The sequence below is a fragment of the Drosophila serrata genome, unplaced genomic scaffold (genome assembly GCF_035046125.1).
Source record: "Drosophila serrata isolate PLE 108 unplaced genomic scaffold, ASM3504612v1 contig_189, whole genome shotgun sequence".
Taxonomy (NCBI): domain Eukaryota; kingdom Metazoa; phylum Arthropoda; class Insecta; order Diptera; family Drosophilidae; genus Drosophila; species Drosophila serrata.
Genome location: NW_028257087.1, coordinates 154,822 through 181,368, shown reverse-complemented (window position 1 = coordinate 181,368; position 26,547 = coordinate 154,822). Strand labels below are relative to the sequence as shown.

At 38.1% G+C, this 26,547-nt stretch overlaps 2 protein-coding genes and 1 long non-coding RNA gene across 9 annotated transcripts; 2 read left to right on the top strand and 1 right to left on the bottom strand.

Annotated features, from left to right (window-relative positions):
• Window positions 1–589: 589 nt before the first annotated feature.
• nerfin-2 (nervous fingers 2) lies at window positions 590–3,236 on the top strand. Its single transcript, XM_020958471.2, is given in 3 exon segments — window positions 590–2,206; window positions 2,266–2,468; window positions 2,561–3,236. Coding segments are annotated over 3 exon segments (2,394 nt in total). The 5' UTR covers window positions 590–691.
• A 41-nt stretch (window positions 3,237–3,277) lies between these two features.
• Window positions 3,278–16,053, bottom strand: Alp13 (Alkaline phosphatase 13). 7 transcript variants are annotated; one of them, XM_086829214.1, is made up of 4 exons: window positions 15,642–15,764; window positions 7,315–7,384; window positions 3,620–5,170; window positions 3,278–3,546 (listed from the first exon to the last, which is right to left on the bottom strand). In XM_086829214.1, exons 3-4 carry the CDS (start codon window positions 4,962–4,964, stop codon window positions 3,446–3,448), a joined length of 1,446 nt encoding a protein of 481 aa, XP_086685340.1. In that variant the 5' UTR covers window positions 4,965–5,170; window positions 7,315–7,384; window positions 15,642–15,764; the 3' UTR covers window positions 3,278–3,445. The 7 variants fall into 7 exon arrangements, with proteins under 7 accessions (XP_086685340.1, XP_086685342.1, XP_020813732.2 ...); XM_086829216.1 differs by having other exon boundaries at window positions 7,315–7,387; window positions 15,642–15,742; XM_020958073.2 differs by lacking the exon at window positions 7,315–7,384 and having other exon boundaries at window positions 15,642–16,053.
• On the top strand, window positions 15,791–25,520 carry LOC147644309 (uncharacterized). The gene is made up of 2 exons (XR_015270809.1): window positions 15,791–16,610; window positions 23,511–25,520. It is a non-coding gene; the product is annotated as an uncharacterized LOC147644309 (long non-coding RNA).
• The last annotated feature ends 1,027 nt before the right edge of the window (window positions 25,521–26,547 follow it).

The following is a 26,547-nucleotide window of genomic DNA, read 5'->3' as shown; positions in this document are numbered from 1 at the left end:
CTGAAATAAATTTGAAGGTACACTCAAGGCCTTTAGAAATTAATTGTATATTAACAAATCCTTTTAAAAATCATAGGGTCATTCTTAGATAAAAGTGTCAGGTTTTCTTTAGTCATTACGCTTAATATTTCTCATTGATTGTATAATTATTATTTTGGATTAAAATATGAATTAAAAATCATAAAAGCAAGTAATAATTAGCTTTGTATTACGATGCTGTATTAAATCTCTATAGAGAATTTGATTATAAAACTCAGAATGAATTAATTATAAATCAGAGTTTAATGTTTTAAAGAACACAAAGAATAGTATTGTTTATTGTTTATTTAATCATTATTTTATTATTTATTTATTTAAGAATATATATATAACAAAGAATTTGAAATAAAATAACTAAAAGAAACCAAAACACACAAGCCGAAAATAAACTAAAATCTTTACATTTAAATATTATTTTTTGGCTACGATCTGAAATGTTTTGAATATTTGACTAGAAGAAGGAAATTAAAAATTGTTTGATCCTTTTCTTTATATTAATTTTTGCTTCATTTAATTGTGTAATATGTATAACCTTTACAATTTCAGTAAAAACCTATAAAAATACAAACCCAGAGAACCACACCTTATTGTGACAACAAAACTAATCTAATAAAAGCCACAAATGAAGACCCACACAAGGCAATAAAGAAAAATGATGAACATGAATTTGTTGACGCATTCACAACCGCATCCTCATCCTCATCCGCATCCGCATCCCCACCTGCAGCATCCGCATCTTGGTCAGCAACAGCTGCCTCCGCCGCCTCCGTTGCCTGTGGCTCTCCAAGGACATCTCCATTCGGCCAACCATTACATGGAGTGCCGGGCATTGCCGGCAATCAACGAGACATTTCCGCAATTTGGACAGCATCGTCCGACAATTGCGCTGCTGTCGCCGCTGGATCTGTCGCTCCGGGCAGCGGCCAGTGTGGTGCCCATAACGCCGCCATCGACACCCTCGCCACCCCGCAAGCGTCAGAGATTAATGTCCGAGGAGAATTACCTGTGGCGGCCGCATATTGCAGGTCCTGCAGCAGGAGCAGCAGTAGCAGCAGGTCCTTCAGCCTCATCAGTTCCACCAGCTGCTGCCTTGGCCTTGCCACCGAACAGCAGCTACTTCCTTCATCAGCAACAGGAGCCGCCGCATCCCCAGCATCATCAGACCTACTCCTTGCGCAACTTCGAGGGGGCCGTCGCCTTTAATAAAAGCCACGAGACGAAAAATAACTTTGAGCAAATTCCAACAAGTCAATCGAGCGTGTCCAGGCGTCCCTCGCCCATTTATGTGGACGACGAGACAATCGTGTTGACCGAGGACGAGGATGAAACAGTTGTCAGTTCCCATGACTACAATGATTATGCCGCCACCGAGGACACCGAGGAAATCAACGAGGGCGACGATGAGACGCTTCAGGTTCGGGTCAGTGGGGATAATGACGAGGACGATGACGAGGATGAGGAGGAGGTCTTTGTGGATGTCCTGGGCAGCGATGATGATGATGGGGATGGTGATGCCGAAAATGAAATGTTGGTCCAGCCTCAGCTTGTGGAGACGCGAGCCCTGAAGCGTAATGAGTTGCTGTACGAGGATAAGGAGCTGCATCAACAGGCCATAGATGGCCTGGCCAAACTCTTTGACCGGGAGTTTCCAGAGCCCGAAGTGGAGATCACTCAGATGTCCGATGTGCAGAGCAATGGAGAGAAAACCTATACGGATTTAAGCGGCAGCATTGCTACAGCGGAGGCACATGCTCCAGCTTTAGTTGCTTCTCTTCCTGCATCTCATCCACCTCCTGCTCCTCTGCCGCCGCCACCGCCACCACCGCCGGCGCATCCACCAAGACCTCAGAAAGCCGAAAGAAAGCGTTCCAAGTTAAGAAAACACTTGGCCATTGATGAGGAGACCATCAGTCCCGTGTCTGGAACCATAATCCGTAAGTTACGCGACGACGAGGAGCTGGTGGTGCGCAAAGGTGACATTGATCCGGCTTTCAATGTGGTGGAAATCACCGAGGAGGCCAAGGCCATTCTGGCCAGCATTGATAACAAGATTGGTGACTATCTCTGCCAGTTGTGCCGCACTGTCTACGATGATGCCTTTATGCTGGCCCAGCATCGTTGTCCCCGCATCGTTCACATCGAGTACAAGTGTTCCGAATGCGAAAAGGTTTGTATTTTTTACTGTTTCAGGATCAATGAGGATTTAATAAGCACGTGCTCTTGCAGGTCTTTAATTGTCCTGCAAATCTGGCCTCCCATCGGCGTTGGCACAAGCCCAAGGCAGATGCTGTTGTCGGTGCAGCCGGCGGTAATCCCGGCAAGAAGCGGCTTGTGGAGACTGGTGACATCATCACGGATTCGGTTAGAGGTGGGGATGATAACAACGATGGCATATATCCCTGTCACATTTGCGGCAAATCTTTTAGACGGTAAGAGCTACTTTCAAATCTTATTGTAAATATTATAACTTTCATTGATATTGATGATTTACAAATCGTATGTATTCCTCTCTCGCCAACAGCCAGGCTTATCTGAAGAAGCATCAGGCCTCCCACCAGATGCTGGAGAACCTCAAGAACCTGGACTTTTTCAAGGCACAGCAGCACCAGCACCAGCAGCATCAGCAGCAGTTGGGCCTCGGCAGTGGTCACCAGCTGCCGGATCATGTCCAGCTGCCACAGCCGACGGTGCCGGTAGCCTCAAGTACTGCTGCTCCTTATGCCACCAACTTGACGCGCCCGCCCACCCATGGACTGCCACTTTATTCACCGGTTGCTCCTGGCAAAAACTATGCGCCCGGTCAAAGGTTTCCTGGCTTCCCCTTCCAACCCTTCGACCAGCGACGCTTCTATTCCCTGGGTGAGTTCTATCTGTCGCAGCATTTGGAGCGCTCCTCGGCCTTCCAGTATGTCCAGGCCAATCATCTCCGCCAGTTGTCCAATGTGGCCCAGACTTTGGTGCCTCCGCTGCCAGTTAAATGACCCAATCCGAATTCAACGAATGTCCTGCGGCCAGTTCCACGTATAGCCACCACCACGAGCAGCACGACGGGCAGTCCAGCAGTCCGGCAAGGAGGAGAATCCTCAACGGCAGTGTCCTCTGGTGGACATGCCTTCAACTGGGTCCAAGTGGGTGCACCTCCAGCAACTGCAGCAACTGTTACCACAGCGGAAGCCGGGGGCAATGTTATCATGTGACTTAACAACTAATAGAAGCATTGAATAAACACAATCTCTAGTTAATGTTTAATAAATCAATTAACAAAGGGAAGAGTTTTATTAAGGGGGAAAAGGAGGGTTTAAAATAACATTTAACAAGAACAATATTTATATATATTTACAACCTTTAAAGAACACTTAGAGTCTAGTGAACTATTAATTTCCCTTTTTAAGGCCTTGCTTTTTCTTTATAGTTTTGAGACTAGTTTACTTCTACTGAGAACATAAGCTATAGCATGTGCCAGAAAGGTTTCATTTTGAACACCAACAAATAAGGAAGATCTGGGTCCTGTAAGAATACGAAAAGAAGGATACATTAATAGAATATATATCAAAATTCATAGGACGAATTCCCAACTCACCTTGAGCAAACACCAAACTCTCCGATGGCATTTGCTGCAATCTTTCCTGAACTCGAATTTCCTGTTCATTAAAAATCTCTGATAAATAACTTATGGTTTCCGTTTCCTCACTGACATCTAGACTGGGTTGGGAATATACACCATTTGTAAAAAGAACCAGAGTTAAGGTATCCATATCCTTTGGAAGACCATCCAAAGTTTCATTAAGTATCTGTAGCTGTCTTCTAGTGTTCATTTTCTCCTGGATAACTTGCTCCACTATTAATAGATAACCTTGACTCTTTCTCTCCAAAACTTCAAGTGACTTCTCAACCATTAAATTTAAAGAAGGAGCTTTGGGATTACCACTCAAATCCCCATTGGCCATTACACCCATCAAGTGATCATAGCGACTGGCATTCAGGGATTCCAGCTCATCGGTTCGCTGGATCAAGTCAAATCTAATGGGATTAAGTTTGCTCTGTCTGAGTTTCTGATTACGCCATTCCTTTAGCAAATTACGTCCCTCGCCGGCCTGGCAGAGCAGCTCATCCACGAGATCGTATTTGGTTTGTGGCACAAGTCTGCTCAACATTTGCCGGCCACCGCCAATGATCACATTGAGGGACTTGCCAGTCTCTCCAGAGATTAGCTGGCGGGCCACATCCTGGCAACCGGATTGGAGGAAACCCAATGGCATTCGTTCATCGCATTCGTAAGGACTATTGCCATAGAGAGCTGCTCCCGTGGCACCTGTCAACCGTTGAGTGGTCACAAAACCAGTTCTTAGGCCAGCTAATTGAGCCTGTCGCAGAACACTAAGCAGAGAATCCGTTTGGTTATCCATTTGCCTGCATTCCGTTTCCATTTCCAAAGACTTTTCCAGAGGAAGGCCAGACCAGAAGGCCTGGGAAACACTTCCCACTGGACAGGGAGATCTCTGACTGCAACTATTCTTCAGGCGAGCGAGATGTGGATATCGATCCCACACAAAATTCGTACTTCCTTGGCTTTTCTCTCGACTTGGAAACCGATGGCTAGCCAAGTGCCGACCATCGATTCCCTGAACCACAAAGATTCTCAAGTTCCTGGGATATATCGGACCCGCTGGCATTCTCAGTGCTTCGTTTAGCTCCTCGATGCCCTTGTCATACCAGATTTTCTGTGAGGCCGCCACCTTGTCCTTCCAATATTCCACATCCGCCACGTTGGCCACCTCGTTCTCCACCTCATAGCGGGTCATGAAGCCAATGCAAAGCAGGGTGATCATGACCGTAATTAGACATGTTCCGGCCACAATGAACACCTGCGTCGATTTCAATCTCACCGTGCGGCATAGATCTTTGGTCCGTTGCGATGTCACCATCACTGGGTTGTGGCTAAAACTGAATCAGTTCGCTGCTCTGTCAAATCATAAACAACATTATCTGGTATCTTTAGCGGTGCTGATAAGACTGGTTCTGCTTTTGTCTTAAAGGTTTTACAGCCCCCAATCGTTGGCCATCTAGTTGGGTTTAAGTGTAGCAATTAACACACGTCATGAATTATGAATGCACTAATTGGCATGTCAACCTAATGCAGAAACACAAAAAGAAAAATTAGTTAAAAAGATGGGTTTTAAAATCTAGTTTAAATTTATATAAATATATTATAAATGATAAAGACCTTTATGTTAGTTTGAACTTACTGAAAAAGGTTATACATATATACCATGTAAATATTAATATGTGTAATAAATAATATTAATAAAATAAAATAAAATTTGTATATCCTTGTTTGATTGATTGTGATCAAATCAGATGGTTGTAATCCAGTGAAGGAGTCATTTCCGACCCTATAAATCATATATATTCTTGATCAGCATCAACAGCTGAATCGATTTAGCCATGTCCGGTCCAAAAATAAATTTTGCACATTTTTTCGAAAATGTAAAATTTTATAAGGGGTTACATCATTAAAATTGTCAAAATTTGACAAAAAATTGAATTTTCTAAATTTAAAAACTGAGTATGCAGATTTTTTAATCTATTTAAAATTAGCATTGAACAGCTTTTCGAATTGAAATTAATGGTTTTTTGGCCTAGTTATGCGTTTTTAAAACTATGATTTTTGGACAAAATTGTCTGTTTTTATATCTTTTTTCTAGGTTTTATAATTTTAATCGAAAACTAACAATAGCACCAACAAACACAGTATGCAGATTTAAAAGTGCAATAAATACTAGCACAGAAAAGCTTTTCGAATTAAAATTAATGCAATTTCGGCTTTATTATGATGTCCGAAAAATTTTAATTTTTCAGAAAAATTGTCTGTTTTTATACCATTTTGCTGAGTATAATTTAATTCGGAAAGTTGTAACGCTGTGAAGGAATCATTTCCGGCCCTACAAGCTATATATATTCTTGATCAGCATCAATAGCCGATCTAGCCATGTCCGGTCAAAAAATAAAGGTTTAAAATTTTTTTCGAAATTTCAAAATTTTATAAGGGGTTGCATCGTTAAAATTGTCAAAATTGGACAAAAAGTTTAATTTAAAATTTAGTATGCAGAATTGTTACCCTAAGAAAAACTAGCGTAGGAATGCTTTCTGAATTCAAATTAATGGATTTTTGGCTGAGTTATGAGTTTTTAAAACTTTGATTTGTCGAAAAAATTGGCATATTAATATATCGATTATATTTTATAATTGCGTACATTCAGGTACCGTTTCTTTTTAATGTTAATATTAAAGTAAAAATGTGTAACATATCATTCTTATAGACAGCAATTTTTGCTTCGATTAATTATGCAAGGTAATACCATTGGCAATATTTGAATATACAAAATACTCTACCTGTTTGGTATTAATTTCTCTCTTCATAATCTCTCCCAGTGCATTATATGTGCAAATTCCGAGTTCAATTGCTGTTTGGAGGGGTCAAAACCGTTCTCAACTTTGGTCATTAACTATTTGTCACATGTACAATAGTTGCTGGCTGAGAGTGTGCTGTGGGTGGCAGTCGAATTGATTTGTGAGTTTGGACTAGAGAAGCCGCAGGTTTGTCCCTGTCCCAATACTAATTGTCATTTGGCATTCAAATGCGGCTTTACAATTTCCACCCCGCTGTTTGGGTGAACTATATTCGCTTATGAATTCTCGCTCAATTATATCGACTCGGTTCGTTCATTTGCCAGTTATGCGAATGCAAAATTGTTGCCTCAATTACCTGCCATTAAACTGCATTTAAACGCCCCACTCGTTTCCGCAAAGCCAGTTGGCCGTCATTTCGTCGCTTTTGAAGTTCCTTTTGCATTGACATGTGGCCAGTTTTCCCCCGCCAAAAACTGTCACAATTTCAATTTAAATTTCCACTCCAGACAACTGACAAAGGCACTCCCACCAAGGATATTGTCTGGTCAATTCATCTGCTTTCTTTTATTTGTTTTAACCGAGGTCTTTTACAACTGTCATTTGCTGGCGGAAGTGACCGTCGAGCAATTTCAATTGCAATTTTTCAATCACGCTGTGCTCGGTGCTTGTCAGCCAACTGCCCACAGTGCGTATGCGTAATATTGGGATGTAGGGTGTGAGCAACAAGAAGGCTTTAGCTTTCTTCCTTGCCCAACTACACATCCTTGAGGCTTAAGAGATTACAGTGGAGTCCACATATGTGAGTGCGATATGGTAAGGATTTAATATTCGTACTTAGGGTGGCTAGGAAAGCTCGAAACTCACCCTTAATGGCTCGCAGGGGTTCGTTTATTGAGTGAGCTTGAGGTAGCGAGGAAGCTTTTAGCAGCGACATCTGCTGGTGAAAATGGAATATTTAATAAAGCTATATAATATAAAGAAAATCTGTACAATTTTGTTTATGATTTAAGCTTTAATTTGTATATTTTAGTATATAATAAATGCATTTATCGAGTGCTTGTGACATTTCCTTAGTTTTCTGATTTACTTCAAAAATTGGGTTTAAGAATTAATTAATTAATATTTCAGAGCCCTCTAGATATTTTAATATTATTATATTAAAAAATAAACTTTTATATATTTTATGTAAGAATTTAGAATAGGTAATATTTTTGTACATTAACTTAAATGAAAAAATGAATTTCACTGCAATAAAATTCACATAATCAATGCTATAATCCAATTCTTTTTGTATTTAATGTATCAAAACTATTGTTAAGCAAGAGATTGCTTAAGATTTGTTTAAAATTTAATTTACTTATTCCCCCTGAAGCTATTTTAACACATTTATTTAGAAAACTAACGAAATCATCTTTGGAGATTCTTTTTAAGTTCGGGGAAAGACTGCTAAATAATGCACATTAAATAAACTAAATGAAATCCCTGTCTATCCCAGAATAGCATATGGATAACTAATAAAATTGCATCAAATATGCCAGCATCTGGTCAAATCTGTTGCGGCTTGTGTCAAGGATTAAAGGACACTATCCGTCCGTCCGTCTAGTAACATTCATATGCAGTGCAAATAGCATTTCGCATGCAACCGACAAGCGCCGCAGGATACAATTAGTGGCAAGTGGACGTCAAGGAACATGGCACCCATCGAGGGCCGTGGACCGAGCACCGAGGACAGGAAACCGAGAACATGGCCAAGAATGGTGGCTTTGACGTGACGCATATGGGTCACTTGGGCCCCGGGCAGGATGCGGAGCCAGCAGCTGCATCCGCCCACGTTCAGGTCCGTGCTCAAGCCCACGCCCGGAAAACTCCACCCAGTTTTTCAGACACTGAAAACGAGAGGTAGAGAGAGACAGAGAGACAGAGAGACAGAGAGCCAGAGAGAGAGAGTGTGAGAGAGAGTGAGTGTGTGGCCTTGACCTTGGCCCCTAAATAACAAATTTCCATCAGGAAAAGCGCCTGGTTAAAACATTTTCCCCCGCTCGGTTAGCATATGCCAAGGAATCACAGTGGCCTTTTTGCAAAACAGCAAACTAAACTAAGCCCAATTAAACCTTTAATTGGTCGCGCCAAATGCGAATTACAAAATTATTTGCAATAAAATTCTGCTTATTTTGTAGTTATTCCATTAAAATTAACGCTCGAAATAAAATGCAACGCAATATTTTACACACAACGGGGGAAGCTCCTATGAGCTCGCCTTCTATCAAACATTACCGGGCCAGGGGCGTAACAAAAGGGGTTCCAAAATTGTAAAATTAAAAATTAATATAAGTAATGATGTAATATAATATATATAATATATATAATTTAGTTGTTAAATATGTTCCCATATTATCAAATAATAGAATTAGATTAGACCCCCTTTTGTATTACAGCCATGTGATTTTTTGGTTTCGTTGCCAAGCCATATTATTAGTCAGCTGCTAATGATTACCGCATCTGCTCTCTCTGTATTGGGAAAAAATATATTTTCCCATTGATTAGCAAAATGCGAATTTACGATACACTTTCTCTGAGATAATTCTTAATATATAAGAAACAGTTTGCTTTATAATAGATACTTTGCAAGACCTTGACCTCTAAAGGGTAATCTTTTATTTGAAGTAAATATTATTTGCGCTTTTAACTTAAAGGTACCAAAACTAACTATTTAAAGGAAATACCTGTAATCTGTACCTGTCATCAAATCATATATTCCCTTCAATAATTATATTGTATATCTTATTTTTGTATAAAACCAATGCATACTGAACTTTAAACGAGACTTTGAACAATTTTCAACTCGGTTTTCCCCATTAAATGTCAGTCGCAGGGTCCGCTCTATGATAAGAACTTTTCCAGTTAACCCACACATTATAATATCATCCATAATTGGTAATCCTCTATAGTTTACGCTTGATTGCATGGCATTCTCATTGCTGTTGTTTGACAGCAGTTTATATAATGAAATCGGGGTCTATTCAAGGGGGTGAAGCACACACTATTGCTCATCTTGCCCCCTCTTGGGTGCAATAAATGATGCAGTTGGTTGGAAAATTATCCATTTAAATCTTTAGACTGCAATTTCAGGGGCAACATTCAGAGGCTCTCTAAGGTTTTATCAGCTTTTCTTTTGTTTTGTTTCGATTAGATACGATTTTTGCAATATTCATTGATAAGATACTTGTAAAGGTAATAAGAATGGCATTGAGAAGTTGTATTTGATTGCGACGGAACATTATTGCCACAAAGAAACAGTAATTGTAATATTATTTTGTTGAAATTTATGATTTTAAAAAGGTTTTAATGGGAAATGTTAGACAGAAAATTATTATGAATTAGGAGATGATCGAAAATGAAATAATTCATCATCATAAAATGGTCTTAAGAGAAAAGGAGGTGCTTTTAATGTTATGTTATATGTTTTACAAAAAGTTATTATTATCCATTTTCTTGGTTCCCTTCTATAGCACCTTTTTAATACAATATGTAAGATTTTTAATCTGACTTTGATCTTAAAAATAATACAATTTTCATAATATATTACTTAAGTAGAAATATATTTTTAATTGAATAATATAGTATTATACATGTTCTCCCAAAGAATTTGTAAGATTATGAAATTGAAACAATATAATTGATATAACGAGATGAGGAGAAAAGGTAATTTAAATTAAATATATATATCGAAAATATTATGACTTTATTAATTTTACTAGAATATTCAAAGAATATGTTGCAAAGAATTTTAAAATATGTACTTGCAAGATTGTGAAATATATGGGGAATCATGTGTTTTTATTTTTATTTAGAAAGAAAATTCTCTTAAGTGCAATTGTTTCCGCTTTCCCCTTTGTTGCTATTTCGCTATCGCTTTAGTTGTGTTCCCCATAATGTTTGGCAAACACGAAACGTGAAGAGAGAAGCGACGATAAGCAAAGACAAAGGCAAAGAGGTAGAATCAAACAAAAGGTAATGGAACGGAAGAGAGATAAAGCAGAGAAGTTGCAATTTATTGATTGCATACATGCAAGGAGCTGTTTTTTTTTGCCACTGTGTCCGTGTGGCTGTACTAAAAAAATATAGTTGACAACTGACGATTGCACACAAACACAATTATTTTGCGAGTATATAGCGTGGCCTTGAACGTGAATTGCATTTGCGGTCGAAATGAAAAAAACAAAAAAAAAAAGGGAAAAAGCAACTACTAAGCGAAAGGCAAACAACAAAAACAAGATGCTAACAGAGACAGCGAGTGTATGCGGGAGTGAGAGCGGGATGGCCACAGGTCGCAAAGAAATGTGCCAAAGCGAAAAGTTTGAAAGCACACACACACACACACACACACGAGCGCAAGCTGCAACTGCATTTCCCATTCTCCGTTCTCGCGCTCGCGCCATCTCCCTCTGGCCCGGCACTCTCTCTGAGTGACGCACACCCTTTGTCCCAACTAAAATTTCAAAGCAATCTCAAGGTTACCGCATACACATGCATCAACTACACTACCTCTTGCTCTCTTTTTGCACTCTCTCTCTCTCTCTCTGTTTCTCTAACGCCCCCCTGCCCCCCCTCCCCCTCGGTTGCCCTTGGCACTATATCTGCACTTTGCAGTTTTTGGCAGATATGGAAAAGTACCGAAAATAATTGAATTTTCGATTGCAATTTCGAATTCTTGGCTGCTGTAGCCTTCAGATTAATCCACCTGATGAAATATGCAGATACAGATACATTCGCGTTTGCATCTACACGTGGAGAAATGATTTAAAGTTTAAAATATTCTAAAATGATAGCAGGAAATGAGAAAAATATATCTAATATAGATATAATATATTAGTTAAAGTATGAAAAAAAAATTCAAATATGTACAAAGAATATTTAAAAAAAAGGTGAACTATTTAAAAACTATCTTTTAAGTCTTTTCCTACTTATTAGTATACCATCTTCTCCACTTAGTAAGTTTAGTAAACCTTGTAAAGAATTACAGAATTAAATGGCTTTTATAAACAAATTGTAGTACTCTTGTATACTTTAAATACATAAATTCTTATTCATAAGTTCTTATTAAAAAAATATATACATAACCAGGGTCAATCTAACCTGGGTTATCTAACGTATCTATTATTTTTCCACCTGTGTTTAGTCACAACTTGTATGGCATGTTTTCTGCCTACGTGTGCATCTTTCTATCTCAATTTGTCGACGTATTCTTTATCGCACAGATACAATTTTCAGGCACACCGTTTTTTTCCCCATATTTTCTCTTCAATAATTTTTAGCAAGCTGAAAACAGTTTCCAACAGCTTTTCCCCTGTGTTTATTAAGGTTAAAGGTGTGCGAGTGTGTATATAGAAGGTTGTGGGTGTGTGCCCGTGTTAATTGGGTTTGAAAATAGCTTTTACATGTTACAAATGGGCTTTGATTAATTGTCTTTGGAAAAGTGCAAACATGGGAATAAATGTTTTGCCACCTTTTTTATATTTAGCAAAATAAATAAGAGAACTAAGCTTTAAGCGCGATAGCTTTCATTTTAAACTTAAAATTGTGAATTTAAAGTCAAGCATAAAAATGTTTTTATGTCAGATACTGCAGTTTAATAAGATATACGAATATTGCGCATACGCCATGTTGCCCGCTTCTTTTTGGTTCAAAGTCATAAAACCATGCAATTTCGTCTTAATTTTCAGTTGACATTTAGGAAAAGTTTATGACGGGATCGAAATAAGCACAGGACATGCATAAAATCAACCCTGTTTGCCCAAGAAAAATGTCAAAGTTGAATGCACAATATCAAAGTGGCTGAGAGAATGGCAAACGAAATCGAAATCGAAATCGGAATGTGAATCATTTGGCACTTGCCAACATATGTTCGCCATTAGTTTTACCGTTGCATAAAGCGCTTCTCTCGCTCACTCTCTCACTCTCTATCTCTTTTTGTTTTACTCTCACCGCTCTGCTTGCTCTCTTTTACCCCTGCAATAAAGGCGAAACATGAAAGCGAAATTTCTGGCACATATTTCACTAAACGTCGACTGCAGACAACACGTCGCATTCGGCGATGATTCATATAAACTATGTACATTTATACACACATACTACATATATATAAAATTGCCACCCTCACAGCTGCACTTTCCAAGCAAAAGCTCTCCGAAAGCTGACGCTCTCTGTCTCTGCTCGCTCTCTCTCCATCCCTCAACACACACACACAGCGACATAGTGAATCCTTGTGGCATGTATTTCAAGTTCACTGTCAAGGTCACCTACTATACACATGCGCTGCTGCAGGGCCACGAAAAGGGGAAAGGGTAAGGGCTCTCTCTCTCTCTGTGTTGCAGCAGCGAAATCATCCGTTTTAGCCACCTACACAGTGGTTGCCAAAAGTATGCCCCCATTCCCAACACATACTAGCAGCTACTACTCCCTCGGATAGCTCCCTCTTCGTGTCACCCGCCCCCACTGTTTCTTCAAAAAGTATACACATTTTATAATAGATGCGCTTCGAGCTCGGTTTTCCAGGCACTATTTTGAGAAAATATATATACACTCGCAGGGGGGGCCATAAGTCCAAAGATGCATTTATGTACATTAATCGGATTTATGGCTTCGAAGCTTTCAATTTCGAGCATCAATGAGCTTGATTTTGGGATACTTTCATTGGCTCCATAATCTGTTCCTTATTATATATTTTAATTAATTAATAATCCTACTTAACTGTAAATATAAGATATTTTTATTGTTTATAAATACGTTTAAAAATAATATGTTTTAATATTAAGACCTTACCATTTACTATTTATACTACTAAACTAAAGAAAATAACATTGTTATTTCATGAATTTTAAATAACCTATAATTTTGCCAAAAAGTATGCTATGCCTTTCAATGCACATGGTTTTTGGAAAATTACTTTTTATTTGTATTATATTTTAAAATCCCTTAAGATTATTATTTATTTTTTTTTTTAAGAATATAAGAGCTTAATCTGAAAAGTTCTTTAAAACCCTTTCCCGCTTTCTATGCATCACAAATCACTCTTTATTCGTAATGCAATTTTTCCCATTTCCATCACTTTGCCAATGGGCGGAAAGCTGCCACCCACTGTTCTTTAGTAGAGTGTTGGCCTACAGCTGGCTGTCACTGTGGAGGTGCAAGCTCGGGATGTTTGTATCTTTATATGCATATGTACATACATGTACCAATAGCTATATACGTATATATACTGGCCACCCCATATATGCATATGTACATATGGGCAGTCTTCGGTGTGTGCCAGTGCATCCACGTGTGTATCTGCAGCCAAGTTTGAGTGCGAATGTATCTGTATCTGTATCTCTAGAGCGCATGACATAAGAAATCGGCGCACGAAGGCAAATTGGTAAGTTATGAAAGTCCCCAGCTCGACATGCAATAACATCTGTTGCATATACCCGCCACAAAGATATAGATACAGCCGAGGGTACACACAAACTTACATACGTATATATTTACCTGAAAATAGTGTATACCATAGTGCAAGCGCTGCACTCAAGGCATTTAATTTAATTAAACAATTAAACAAACATGGCGGCTAGCGCTCTCTCGCACACACTTTGCTTGCTTGGGGCCCCCAAACAAATTCAATTAGGAAATTAAAATCGAAAAGCCAGCAATGTTTGTGCCCCCACCATAAAGAGAGGAGAGCACACCGCAGGAAACGATGAGAGAGATGGCATGCGAATGGGCCGAAAGAGATGGCAGGATGGCTTAGCCGGCACTGAATTGCAGTACACGCACATTTGTCAATCGAAAAATCGCATGACAGTGCACACAATGTGCCATATATATGATGCATGGGTATTAGCAGGTCCCACCCCCGCTATATGGCCGATACATGGAAAACCGATTTCCGTATACTTAGCGGATCCCGGGGCCAGTAAGTAAGTAATTATTGTACTCTGCCCCGTACGCCACTGGGCCTCTTCTGTTCTGTTCTGTGTTGCAAGCGGCAGTTAGTCAATAAGTGCGCTAATTATATACAATTCGATGCCCAGGCCCAGACCCAGTTTCAGTCCCACAACCCGAACCCGAAAGCCCAGATACCTCCTAGCAGATACAGATACACAGCGAACTCGGTGCACATACAGTAGACACTCTTCTTAGAGATTTAGTAGAAAATAAAGAGATTGGGAAAATATATAAGTTAGATCAGAGGTAACTACCCAACAACAAAGGAAGTTGATTTCGAGAAGATCAGTACCTCCAAGAAAACCCAAATATATTTATTCTAGATTTATTATATGCTAAATTTGTCCATAATTTTAATGTCAAATTTTGCAAAATTAATTCGATGCATTTCTGTGATTTATGTATCTATATAAAATATATATATATGTAAATATATATATATATTTCTAAATATATATATATGTAAATATATATATATTTTGTGCTGAACTTTTTTAAAATTATATAAAAAATAAGTTAGTTTTAGCATTAAGCATAACATTATCAGTATATAGCATTTATAATCATACCATCATTACACAACCAGCATTTATTAATAATCATTTCATTTCCATTGTTTCAAATTAGTGTAAAATAGGATAACCGGAATATAGGATTAAGAAGGAAAAGGGACTGTGGTCATACTGAAGATTAAGCTACAATAAAACACACGTGGTGAAATAAGAAATAAAGCGAATCACTCTCTTATTTTGTTTACGACGAATTAAGAAATTAAGAGAAGAAACTTACAAAACAATATGTAATGTGATATGGTGCTAAAATTGTATTCTCTTGCCTGTGTAAAAAACCAACTGTGATCAAGGTCTTCCTAAAGGTATCTCTGTTTCTAAATCCCGGTGTATTTGTATTAATTTTTAGTTTCAAGGTTCGGTGGTGACTGTCCTTAGTGAGTGACTACTGCACAGATGAATGGTTACCAGGAGCGGGCAACGAAGGGCAGTAAGAGCGACGCGTCAAACTGCACAACTTAAACTGCATGTACATGCGAGTGAAGGGAAGAGAAGACGCCGCCAGAGCAGGATGGCGTTAGCTGGAGAGAGCGAGAAATCGAAAGGGGATCAGAAGAGGAGTAGCTTTCCATGTATGTATTTGTGTGTTACTGGGAGAGGGAGATAGCTGCTGACTGCAATTGCTGTTCCGGTGCTCACCTACATATAGTACTTTACTTGGCGCTCTCTCTCTCTCTTGGCTGCATTACATAACATCCTTGAACTTGAGCTAAGCTTGTCTGCGCTTTTGTTGCTTTCCCTTCCGTTGGCTTTACTTTTTTTCCGCTCAGCAGCTCCTTGCAACGCACACAGACACACGCGCAGCCACACACTCGGGCTCGGATACAGCTACAAACCACAGATTCTTCGCCCGAACAAGTGTGTGCCTCGGCACTCTCTTCGGAAGCCTTCGGCTTTTCACGAAGGCAACGACGGCTCTGCCATTTTCAGCTGGGCTGCGCGTTGGCATTGAAAGTGCGACAGGCGAGCTGCCAACAACCAACCAATTCTCAGCCTCAAAAGTCTTGAAACCTCAGAGCAACCCCACCAGAAGAATTCTAAACACAAAAACAGCAAAACACAGAAAAGAATCAGCTAACTATACTCTATTATTCGTTAAAAAATCAGACACGCAAATGACATCAACTGAGCAATTGAGTTTTGTCAAATTCAACACAAAAAGCCAATAACAATGCAAAATAATTGCAATTTAATTGTGTTCAATTCAACGAGAAGTGCTTGTCAAATTAAATTATAAAAAATAAGGAGAAAAAAAAAACAGTTGAAACAAATGGAAATTATACATATGCCAAAATTAATTAAAATGCCAAATCCACGTCATTTAATGTGCATTCTATTGTGTGTGGAAATGAAGAACGAAAGAGAGAGAGCGAAAATGAGAGATAGCAAAATGGATTGGAAATGCAAATTATAATTTCACAACTATTTTACGTGCTTCCCCAAAAACAAGTGAGTTCCCGCTTATATAAAAAACAAAGCTCAAAATATGACATAAAAAACCTATAAGGAAAGGCAATCAGTGAAAATTACAATTTTGAAAAACAAAAACTAAATTGCATCATTGAATTGAAATGGAGAAATGTTCAATATCAGCTGATTTTCGTAAGGGTAAGTTTTATAATAGGAAATAAATAGATTTTCTTATAATTTTATTGATTGAGGAATGCAATTAAAAGACACTTATGGTATACTAAAAATATATATTATAAAAAATTAAAGACACCAGAAACTATCACAGATGTGTTAGGGCTTTCAAAACACAAAAGTTTTAATAATTTTATTAGTTTTTTAAAGCTTGATTTTAGGAAAGATTATAGAAAAATAATAACATTCTTAAGATCTGTGTCCTTTTAAAATCTGTGATATCATAAAATGAAAAAAGAAAATAACAAATTATTACCGAAATTTTATATAAATACAATTTACATTATTTTATAAAGAACTGAGCAGGGTGAAACAAAATCTTTAAGCTTAGCGTCAGAAAACTCACTTTATTAGTCCCCAACTTCCTTTAAGAATTCATTAAAAATCCTTGCTTTCGTTTAATCGTTTTTCTTGGAGAAATTTTTTAACTTAGATTATTTTGCTTAAGCTTTCAAAGCTTTTGCCCTCCTCTCATGCTTTAGAGCTTTTTCGAGCGGGATCAAGGGATGGGGATCTGTGTAACCCCCCGCCGAACCCTTAAACCCTTTGTTCGCAATTGTTTTTCAGCGTTTTTTGTTTTGCTTCGGCTAGAAAAAGCGTCGCAAAATAAACAGGAATCCACGAAAAGCAAAAGTAAGCTCACAGCACAGATAAAAGTGCGCAGATACAGATACACTTCAGGGATGTGTTTTGGCCAGGAGGGCGGGGGAAACGTGTAGAGTTCGATTTCGTTAGGAAAAGAGTGCAAGGCACGAGGAGAATAGAATGATGAATGAAAGAATGGTAGAGGAAGCAACAGCAGAGCGAGATGGCCATCGAAGAGCGAGAGGGAACGGGAGCGGGAGTGCTAGCTGAGAGATAGCTCAGTAAGTTTGAAGGCCATTGCAGAGAGAGCCTCTCGCTCTCGCTCTCATTCACTCCCTCTCTCTCTGTTGGCTTTCGAGAGGTGTGTGGGGCAGTAGGGCAACAGTGGGAAGACTGGCCCAAAAGCAGGCCCAAGAAACAGGAACAGGAAGAATTGGAAAACTTGACGAAGAACAGGCCAGAGCGAGATAGGTAGCCTGAGAGAGAGGCAGAGCGCGGTCGCTAGAAGATAGAAACTCTGCCGACGTCGACGCTGGCAGAAGCAGCGGCAGAGGCGAGAACTTTCCATGCGGACGAAAAAGCGAAAAAAATCGTAAAAAGGCGACATTGAACAACGGCACCTTCAACCGATCGCATCCGCTTTAACAAAAAAGTTTACCCAAAAATCGTATAAATAAATTAATAATAATATATATAAAATTATGTGCATGCCCCCAAGGGTTAAGGTTCTCAAAAAGGGTTTAGTGTGACGTAGCAACCCCGCGAAAGCCAAGCCAAAGTGCATACGAAAATAACCGAGAAAAAAATAAAAGCGAGAATGTGGCAGACTAACCGAAAGCAGGAAAAAGTGGAGAATGTGTGAGTAAACCGAATTGCGTCGTAGTTAACATTTTTTCGACGGCGTCATCAAAGGCACTCCCCCCTTTGCCTTTGCCCTTGCCCACCCCCACTCGGTGTTGTTGTGATTGCGGAAAATACAGTCAACAATTGCTAAAAGCAAAGTTTTGCAAACATACGCTTGGCTCTCCCTCTTACTCTCTCTCTCTCTCTCTCTCTCTCACCCACTCTCTCTCTCTTGAAATTCATTTGTTTTTCTTGCCCGGAATTTGCAGAAATATAAAAATGTATTTATAACATAAACAACACACGAATTAAGCCAGCAAAAGCTGCAAAAACACACACTCGCACGTCGTGAAATTAAACAAAACAAATGCAAGAAAAAAACGCGTATAAACAGTTCCGTTTATACACAAGCTCTGAAAAAGAACGTAACATCGGGAATCCGGCAAAAAGGGAATTATGAGTTCCCCGGAACTCTGCGCCAATCGAAAGATGGCTCTCCACTTTTGTGTTTGTGTTGCCTATTTTTGTTTGCCATTTTGCCCAACTTGTTTATGACTTCACTCTGCACCAACAATTACAAACAAACTTCGCTCGAAATTGTCGCTAATGATGAGTGCTAAAGTTGTTCTCTAAACAATTTTAAATGAGATGTATTCACAATTAAATAAAACTTTAAAATAGGGTTGCAATATTTTTGAAAAGAGATTAACTTTGGAAAACTGAAAATTCGGTACCCTTGCAGAGAAAATTCACCATAACCTCGCCAAAAATGCATTAATTTTAATTCGGAAAGAAGTCCTATGTTATTTTTTATAAGGTTAATAAGTCTGTAACTTGATTTAAAATTTAAAAATTTTACAACTTATAAAATTTTCTAGTTTTGAAACATGTTCAAAAATTTATTTTTCGACCGCACAATGCTAGATCGATTCAGCTGTTGATGCTGATCAGGAATACATATGATTTATAGGGTCGGAAATGTCTCCTTCCTTGCGTTGCAAGCTTCTGACTAAAATTGTAATACCAGGAAAGGGTATTAAAAGTGCGCAAAAATGTCTAAAAAAAATAGCTTGAAACTTAACATCTCAAATTCTTAAAACTTAAAAAATACGCTAAAACAATGCTAAATTATACGAAATCCTGAAAAAGAACGATCTACAATTTTTTCAGGTGGTAAATATTATATCAAATTGTTATTACGTTACCATATTTCATTAAAACTAGGTACTCTAATGTTCTAAATTTATAAAGTAAATATATTAAAATACACACACAATTTCAATATAAATAATTTAATTTATTAAAAATTTTACATTTTTTATAATATAAAGTATTACGAATCCAAAACCCAATCGATTGCCATTTGATTCGATCATAGTTTAATGATTGCTTGCATTGAATTAACAATCGAACTCTTTATGAATCTTTTAATATGCTTTTCGTTTTAATAGGCTATAAAATAAAATGTTTTTATTCACTGACAAATCGTTTACAGAACTTCCAAGCATTAACTTGAGATAAACTTAACTGAATAATCGTGGTTTTATGAGCAATACGCCTGTTGATTTACCGATTGCATCACGTGTCGGCGGCGGTTCAACGCTTTGAAATTTGCAAATAGTGCATATATGTTGTACTTTTTTAAGATATTTATTTATTTATGAGTCAGATCATGTCGGAGGGGGGGACACACGATCAGGCGAGTGCGGTAAACAATTCTGTGAAATTGTAAACTACAGCAAAAGCTGAGATATAGCGCTTTTTTTGCCATGTGATGCAGTCAATCAAGATCCAAGTGCGATTTCCCGGTGGAAAACCACCAGCAACAACTACTACTTACTACAACAATTGCGATATTTGTAGTATCTGAACTTGACTCCGGGCTTTAGCTTTGCGTGTCGCTTTTGTTTGCACAAAGATACGGGTTCATCGATGCGATGCCAGTGTTTGAGTGTGAATATGAGTGTGAATGTGAGTGTGCATCATCTGAATATGTATGCGAATAGATGGGATTTCGAAATTCGTTTACGTAACACCTCGACCCCGCCCCATCTCCGTACACAACAACCCACACTCACTACGGAAGCGAGGAAAATGGGCGGCGGTTTTGGGGATTTGCGGGTTTGGGGTTGAGGTTGGGCAGGAAAAGTCATCTTCTCAGCTACACAGAAAATAAATCATAAATAAGTCGAACTAGATTTCATTTTATTTAGTTATAATGGTTAATATTAAAATTAAAGAATTCTAAACTGAAACACCTTTCCAATCTTATTAAAATTAGTCCAATAAAACTTAATGCTTTGTGAGACAATCCAAAATTTGAAATATTTTTTTGTTTCTTTTGTTGCAATATTTGGAAATAAAATATTCAAAATTGATCGGGTTGAGATCTTAAAAAATCTATTAAAAGGTTCTATACTAATAACAAAAATATAAAGAATCATTATAATTTAATACCTCGAAAATGAATTACTTAAAACACAACATTTTCAAAGACTTTTAAAAACTTGAAGATTTATATTTATGTTAAAAATTTTTGTTTTATATATTGGTATCGGAAAATTTTAAGCAATACATAATTTTGAAGTATTGGTGTTTAAATTATTAATGACTTTTTTCAAATTATTATCAGACTTTTTTCAATTAATAGAGAACCGCTTTTCTTAGAACCTTATCTCCGATGAGTCATACGATTTTAAGTTACCTAAAACAGAATGTTGTTTGAAAGTTTTGAATTTGAAAAACTAAAACTAAACTAAAAAACGTATTAAATAATTTTAAAAAAATGACAAAATGTTTTATATAAGAATTTGAATAATGAAAATTAGATTAGCTTTGCGACAAAGATTTCTCTTAGTGCAGCCGTTTTAATTACCGAGTGGCGTCATTTGCAGGAGTGTGAGAGTGTGTGTTGTGTCGATTGGATTTCGGATGTTGGCCGATGCAGTGAAATGGTAAAATGGGTGGCAGGTCAGGAAGGCCCAAAAAAAAAATGGGAGGCAGTGTGGGGTACATTGCCCAAATAAGGTTGCTTGGGAGGAAGATGACAACTCGACCCAGGTGTTCGCCATATTACGTATGCATCGCGTAAGCTGCAGTTCAAAATGGTCAGCCAAACGAAGAGAGAGCCAAGTACAGAGTGGGGTGGCAGAGAGACAGTGTGAGAGAGAGAGGCGACAGCGCTACGAAGCTCAGCCGACGTTGACGGCGGCAGCAGGCGTCAGCATCGCGTGCTTGACGTTCGTTCAGTGTGTCGCTCTCACTGTCCGTTTGTCTGTGTGTGCGTGAGTCTGTGTGTTTCAAGTTCAAGGTTAAGATACTAGTTGTACATACAGCGCCTGGCCGCCGCGAGTGCAAGCGAGCTGGCACTATGTAGTTGCCTCAGTGCTGTGCTGTACCAGTGTGCGTGTGTGTTGCAAACCAGTTTGGCACGTTTCAGTGCGAGAGCGAGACGCCTACACGTGTCGCAACGAGAGCAGCGGCAAACAAAGAGGAAGCAAAAACAAAAGCAGAGCAAAAAGGAAAAGGCAAAAAAGCGAAAAGCACAAACATCAAACACACAGAGCACAAAGGCGAACAAAACGTGGCGGCGTCAAACATTCAGTGGACAAGGAAGAAGGCGAAACAAACATCCCGCTCCCGCTCTTGCTCGGGCTCTGTCTCGCTTTATTTTATTTTTTTTTGTCGCTCGCTTTGCCACACTTATTCGCACTTATTATTGCCCTATGCGTTTTGCCTTTCAATTTTATTATCTTTCACTCGCACACACACACATACACACGCGCACGCTCACATGGGGCTTTAATTGAATTGATGTTGATGATTACGCCAAGTGGCGACTGCAATCGTTCTCGTCCCCCCTCCTCTCTCCCTCGTTCTACGTGTCTCCACCCCGTCTCCACCCCTTCAACCTGTCCGGAATACCTGTCAAAGCAAAACGAGAACTCCGCTGGCCATTTAATTAACCGGCAGTGCCAGCCAGTGTCCGTGTTCTTACTTAATGGATTCCCCGCAGCTTTACAGTAAGCAGCGAAAAAAAATGAAAAAGCAATTGTCGAAAGCTGGAAACATTGATTCCAAAAATCCCCAAATTGATTCCCCTACACAGCTCCTAATATCGGACTGCGATGTACCCTCTGCTAAAACCATTGCCTACTTTTAAGCGAGATTAATATCTTTTTTGAATACTTAGGTAAATGTATCTAGAGACTCTCTGCTTTTGTGAATTAATGCCAATTTCGGTATAAGTTTCAATTTAACAATTTCTTTTTTTATAAAAAAAAAAAACAAAAAATTAACATCTTGTTCCTGAAAGTAAATTAAGTTTACGTTTACAGAGAAACGAATTTTAAAGCAAACTCAGGAAATATTTATTATGTATATTATAGCTATACTATATTTAGCTCAGTAAATTAAATTCTCGCATTTTGCATAGCTGCAAGTTCGTTGCACCAAGCACTGCAATGTGCAATGCACTCGACGGGACCTTGAGGCGGTCGTCGCTATTTTATGTACGTAGGTGAAGGGGAAGGTGAAACTACAAAATAAAATTCTATTTTAATACCATTGCAGGGTATTATAATTTAAGTCCGAAGCCTATAACTCTGTGAAGATTTCATTTCCGACCCTATAAATCATATATATTCTTGATTAGCATCAACACCCGATTCGATCTAGCCATGTCTAGTCTTAAAATAAATTTTCGACATTTTTTCATTAAAATTGTCAAAAATTTATAATAATTCTAATTTTTTAAATTCTTAAATTTAGTATGCAGTTTTATTAAGCTAACATAAACTAACATAGGAAACTTTCCGAATTAAAATTGATTACTTTTTTGGCTTAGTTATGAGAATTTGAAATTTTTGATTTGTCTAAGAAATTGCCCTATAAAAATATGATAAAGTATCGATTCAAAGAATGTAATTATTTTAAGCTTAGTGACGATCGATTTTGCATTCAAGCCTATATAGGGTATATAAAATTCGGTTAGTTAGTTTCCTTTCTTGTTTCCCTGGACTTACACATTAGGGTGAATCACTGTGCAGTGTAGGAAAAATGTTAATTTAAAATAAATAATATTGTTTGTTATTTCGGCCATAAATTAGCTTATTTATTATTTATTTATTTACGTTAATTTTATAAAATTGATTCAAGTAAAACCTTTCTCTAGCCTCTGTATATATTTTTATCTGGAGAGTACTTCCCAAGGTTTTTTCTTGGTGCGTGCAAATTCCGCGGAAAATTTGCGCCCCTCATAAATTGTGCAAACGAAATGGCTCGGAATGGGGGCTGGAAGGAATGTGTTTGTTTATAGATAATGGAACGAACCGAACCGAAAGCTGACCGGGCGGGAATCGATAATGTTTGCCTGCAGTGGAGCGATGCTTTTTTTTCTAAACAACAAAAAAATCTCGCTTGTTTGTTTATTTTTAGGTTGCGCTTGATGCTGCTCCCAACTGCGTCAGCAAGGGAAATTTAATTAGCGACACTTCAGTTCAGTTCAGCTGAGCGGCTAAAAGCTGAAAGGGGTAGGAACTGGGCGGAAGGCGATATTTCGTTGATTTCTGCATGACGACAGCAAAAAGCGAAAAGGCGAAAGGAAACGAACAACAGCAACAACAAAAGACGAAGTGCAGCTCACACACATACAAACGCCCACACACTGCAATGCTGCTGCTGTTGCTGCTGCTGCTGCTGCTGTAGAGGAGTGAACGAGCTGGCAAATATGGCGCGGACATGCGCTCTCGCTCTTGAACTTGAAAACCGGCAAAACGAATGAGAGTGGGAGAGAGAGCTGAGCACAGCAGGTATGTGATTCGATTAACTTAAACAACAACAAAATCAAAGTACAAGCTTTTTTGCTCTCTTGGCAAGCTTTTTTTTTTGCTAGAGAGAGAGCGAGAGCGAGCAGGGGCTTTTGCGTGGGTGACTTAAGGCAGCGTCGTCGACAGCGCTGCCAGCGTCGGCCAACTGTTAGCTGCTTTGTTGTAGTTGTGTGCCGAGCGCGACCAAATACTGTTGCATACTTAACGGGGCAGCGAGTAGGAAAAACGCAAGCCGAGTATCTTTGAAAATCAGGCGAGGGGGGGAGAGGTGTGGGTTGAGGAGTAACCTCCACCTGTGCGAGTCCAGCTGCAGCTTCCTGTAGCGTTCGCCTGCGTTTTTATTCGGTGACAAGCTGGGGCCCGATGAGGTCAGCAGCGCGGATTACGCATACGCCTAGTATTCCCCGTGTGTATGTGTGTGTCAGTGTGACCAAGTTCATTTAAAAGGCGCGTCACTTTTATTTATGGCAAAAAAAAAAACGAAATCAGGTGCGGAGAATTGATTAGCAGAGGCACACAAAAAACAAAACAAAACAACAAATAAATATAGCGAGGCGTGTAGTTCGTATAAAAAATCAAGTGACGCACGCCAGCATATGGCAATTAAATTTGAATAATTAAACAGCTAAGCAAGTAAATACTTACAAACGTGGCATGTGCAACACTTGTAGCCACTGTTGTTGTTGTTGTCCTGCACCTTGACCTTTCCACGCCCATGCAGGCACACACACACACATTGCTAAATGTACATGTACAAGCGTGGGTGGCGCACACGAATACACAAAGGATATAGCCTTCCCCACCTCTTTTCACATATAGACACCACGCTCGCTTTCACCTATGTACATATATATGTATATATTTATTTATATGTATGTATGTACACAGCCCACAAGTTGCCTGGCAGCTGTTGGAGCCGAATCGAAAACAGAATCCGAGATGCACACACACTTTGTCTATCCTTGTCTCGCTGAAAAGGTCCTCTATCTTCTGGACAGTGGAAAATAATAAGAAAGGAAGCACAGAAATACAGTCACAGCTGTTGAAAATAATAATTTAAAACACAGTGGAAAGTGTTTAATTATAGGTTGAGGGGCTGTTATTTAATGAACTTTAATAAAGGCAATTTCATTTTAATGTATTAATTAGTTGAATAACTTTAAAAAAATCTTTAAAACGGCTGACAGAAGTTCATAGGTTGCATTTAATGACTCATACTTGTGAAATTACATTTTTAAATAAAAGAATTTTATAAAAAAAAAAGCAATTAATAATCTAAAATAGTGAAAATAAGAATCTAAAAGCTGACATTTTAAAAAGAAAGAATTTTATAAAAACATATTTATAAAGGATTTTTAAGCAATTAAAATGCCATCGAAATGTCTTTACTAAAATAAACAATGTTTTAAGAGATTTACATTATTTCAATTGATGATGAAATATAAATTTTAGTTAATAAAAGTTAGAAAACTATTTAGAGTTCTCAAACATTATTTAATAAATAAAAGTAAAGAAACTATTATTTTATTAGCGAAGAATTGAAAAAAAGATTTTTAAAATTATAATAGTTATATCTTTAGAATCAATAAACGTTTTTATTCCTTAGTAATTCAACTAATTTTATAGAATTTTAGAAAATATGAGGATTCTACCTCTCATAGATAACGTTCTTAGTATTGAATAATAATTTTTATACCCTTGCAGGGTATTATAATTTCAGTCAGAAGTTTGCAACGCAGTGAAGGAGGCACCTCCGACCATATAAAGTATGTATATTCTTGATCAGGATCAACAGCCGAGTCGATCTAGCCGTGTCCGTCTGTCCGTCTGTCCGTCTGTCCGTCTGTCCTTCTGTCCGTCTGTCCGTCTGTCCGTCTGTCCGTCTGTCCGTCTGTCCGTCTGTCCGTTTCTACGCAAACTAGTCTCTCAGTTTTGAAGCTATCTGAATGAAACTTTGTAGTTAGCCTTCTATATACTCTCACTCGTATATATGTCGGAACGGGCCGGATCGGACGACTATATCATATAGCTGCCATAGGAATGATCGGAAAATTTTTACAAAAAAAATTTTAACATTTTCAGTTTTCAATAGAATTGGATCAAATTTGAGATATAGCCATTTTATTATACTCTACAATTTTGTATAAAATTTTATGAAAATCGGACTACTATATCATATAGCTCCCATAGGAACGATCGAGAAATTAATACAATTAAAAATTATAACTTTTTCAGTTTTCAACAGATTTTCATCAAATTTGAGGTGTAGCCATTTTATATTAGTCTTAAATTTTGTGTCAAATTTCATGAAAATCGGACGACTATATCATATAGGTGCCATACAAACTATTGTTTGATGTAGAAGAAAAATGGAAATCTGTGAACGAAAAGCTGCAAATATAATATGTATAGGTGAATGAAATGAAAGCAGGTATTACTTCATTGTTTTTTAACACAAATATATATAATTTATATTGTATGGATTCCTAGTCATAGAATTTCTATCTGCAAGGGTATATAAACTTCGGCGTGCCGAAGTTAGCTTCCTTTCTTGTTTAAAAGTGTATTTGTGTTATATTATTTATTTTATAATAATTTGTACAAAGTGTTAAATATTTAAAGCAATTTAAATAACTATAAATCAA